The sequence below is a fragment of the Limulus polyphemus genome, unplaced genomic scaffold, assembly GCF_000517525.1.
Source record: "Limulus polyphemus unplaced genomic scaffold, Limulus_polyphemus-2.1.2 Scaffold1266, whole genome shotgun sequence".
NCBI lineage: Eukaryota > Metazoa > Arthropoda > Merostomata > Xiphosura > Limulidae > Limulus > Limulus polyphemus.
This window is the reverse complement of record NW_013666876.1, coordinates 181,943-183,978: the sequence shown is the minus strand read 5'-3', so window position 1 is coordinate 183,978 and position 2,036 is coordinate 181,943. Positions and strand designations below refer to the sequence as shown.

Below are 2,036 nucleotides of genomic sequence, written 5' to 3'. Positions count from 1 at the left end.
ATAAGGGAGCTCCAAAAATGGAAAGAGGTGAGCGGGGTGCCACTGTATTTAATTTATTACAAAAGCAATATCCTAGCAAATTGAAAAGATAAGAGGCTCTTATTTTATATTGTAGCTTGTCAATATCGGTAATTTGAGTTTCTAATAGTTTCTAGTAGTTCAATAGAATTTTGAATTTGAATCAACAAATGAGATGACATGTCCTTTCACTTGAAAGGGTTAAGAGGAATGTGGAAAAAAAAAACAGTTTGTGATTTTTATCACAAATTTTTAGGCCTGTTGGTGTTTAATACTTCATCAGCTTTTCCATTTAAACCATAAATAAAAAAAAGGCTACTTTATAACTGTAAATTTCTCAAGCTGTAGATAAAAAAAGTAAAAAGCTTTGTTATTTCTTATATATAGGTGTACTAACCAATCATAATAAGGAAAGTTTTCCAAGCACTAAAAATATTTTGTAAAAGTTTAAACATAAAATAAATACATCTGATTTAACTACACACATCATGAATTACTAGTCTGACATGCCCTGGTGGTTAGGGTTTGAATCCCTGTTGCTGAACATGCTCATCCTATATGGTTCCCATCTGGGCCAACCACCCAGGTGTAAAAATAATTGGCTCACAAAATTATCAGCTGACCCCAAACTAGTTGGGATTAAAGTTGTTATGAAAAAGATGTCATGAATTACTAATATTGGAATTCTGACAAGTGTTTTAAGAACCACAAAACTAAGGGAGTCACTACAGGACATATCTAAAACAAAATCATATGTTCATAGTCTTTACTTAGAATTAATTTAAAGAAGTACTTACTTGTCTAGTATACAAGAAACTAATAGATTTTCTACATCTGTTGCATCAATATTCAATTCCTGGAAGACAAATTTTTTGTTTATTTATACATCAATAGACTTTGATATCTAACTGTTTAGACAATACAAGTAGTTGCAAAGGTCAACAATATTTGATTCAAAGTCACATTTTTCTTTAAGGTCAAATCTACTTTTAATCTAAAGTTAATTCTTTTTTTTCCATGCTCTTTAAAAAGAAGGGTATACACTTGTAAGAAAAAACTATAAAAATGCTCTTGCCATATTACATTTCAATGTCTGGTTTGGTATTCCACTAACATTTATGACTGATATTGCAACAAAGTAGAAGAATTATCTTTTTTTATGTGATGCAGACAAAAAAACTTGAAAAACAAGTCATACTTTAAATTACTGTAAAAGGCAGTAACTGGGGATATAATGTTTTCTGTACAATTTTCTTAATATAAATCCCTTATTTAGTTTACTATCAAATGTACTGTAATAAACCTCACATTTTATTAAACATCCAAAAACTACCACAATAATGACTTAGAAATACAGCTTATAAATAGACTTCAGTTTGATCTACAGTTTGCCATCATCTCGGTAACAAAACCTGCAAATTGATATCATGATAAGAGAGTAAATAAATTTTTGGTGTGCGACATAATTTATATTTTGAGCTTCTCTTACCTTAGAAATATACGATAGATGTACAGCAAGTGTATGGACTATTAAATCAATTTAAGTTTATAAGTATAAGTTCTTATCTCATTATAAAGTATAAAACAAATAAAACTCTTAAGTTTAGTAATATAACACTGAGCCCAGACTGACCCCTAAGTGAAACTTGCATTTGTTATGTGGTTAACACATACAGAATCATACATAAATATGTGCTTTATTAACATTCAAAAAAACATTATTAATTTTAAAATAGGTGGAATACAGAACCACAACTACAATAATGAAGTCAGTTTAATGCACAGTGAAAAAACGTGTGTCACCAAGTGACTTTATCTACATTAAATTCCATGCATGGGTATCATCTGATCTAGAAAACACCTGAACTTTATCTACATTAAATTCAATACATGGGTATCATCTGATCTAGAAAATACCTGAACTTTATCTACATTAAATTCCATCTATGGGTATCATCTGATTTAGAAAACACCTGAACTTTATCTACATTACATTCATGCATGTGTATCATCTGATC

General features: G+C 29.6%; 1 protein-coding gene across 1 annotated transcript in view; it reads right to left on the bottom strand.

Annotated features, from left to right (window-relative positions):
• The window catches only part of LOC106462844 (COP9 signalosome complex subunit 2-like), an 82,234-nt gene that overhangs the window by 5,999 nt on the left and 74,199 nt on the right, over window positions 1-2,036 (bottom strand). The window contains exon 13 of the mRNA XM_022390239.1: window positions 816-874. Within this exon, the coding sequence (XP_022245947.1) occupies window positions 816-874 (59 nt within the window). The remainder of the gene's footprint in view (window positions 1-815; window positions 875-2,036) is intronic.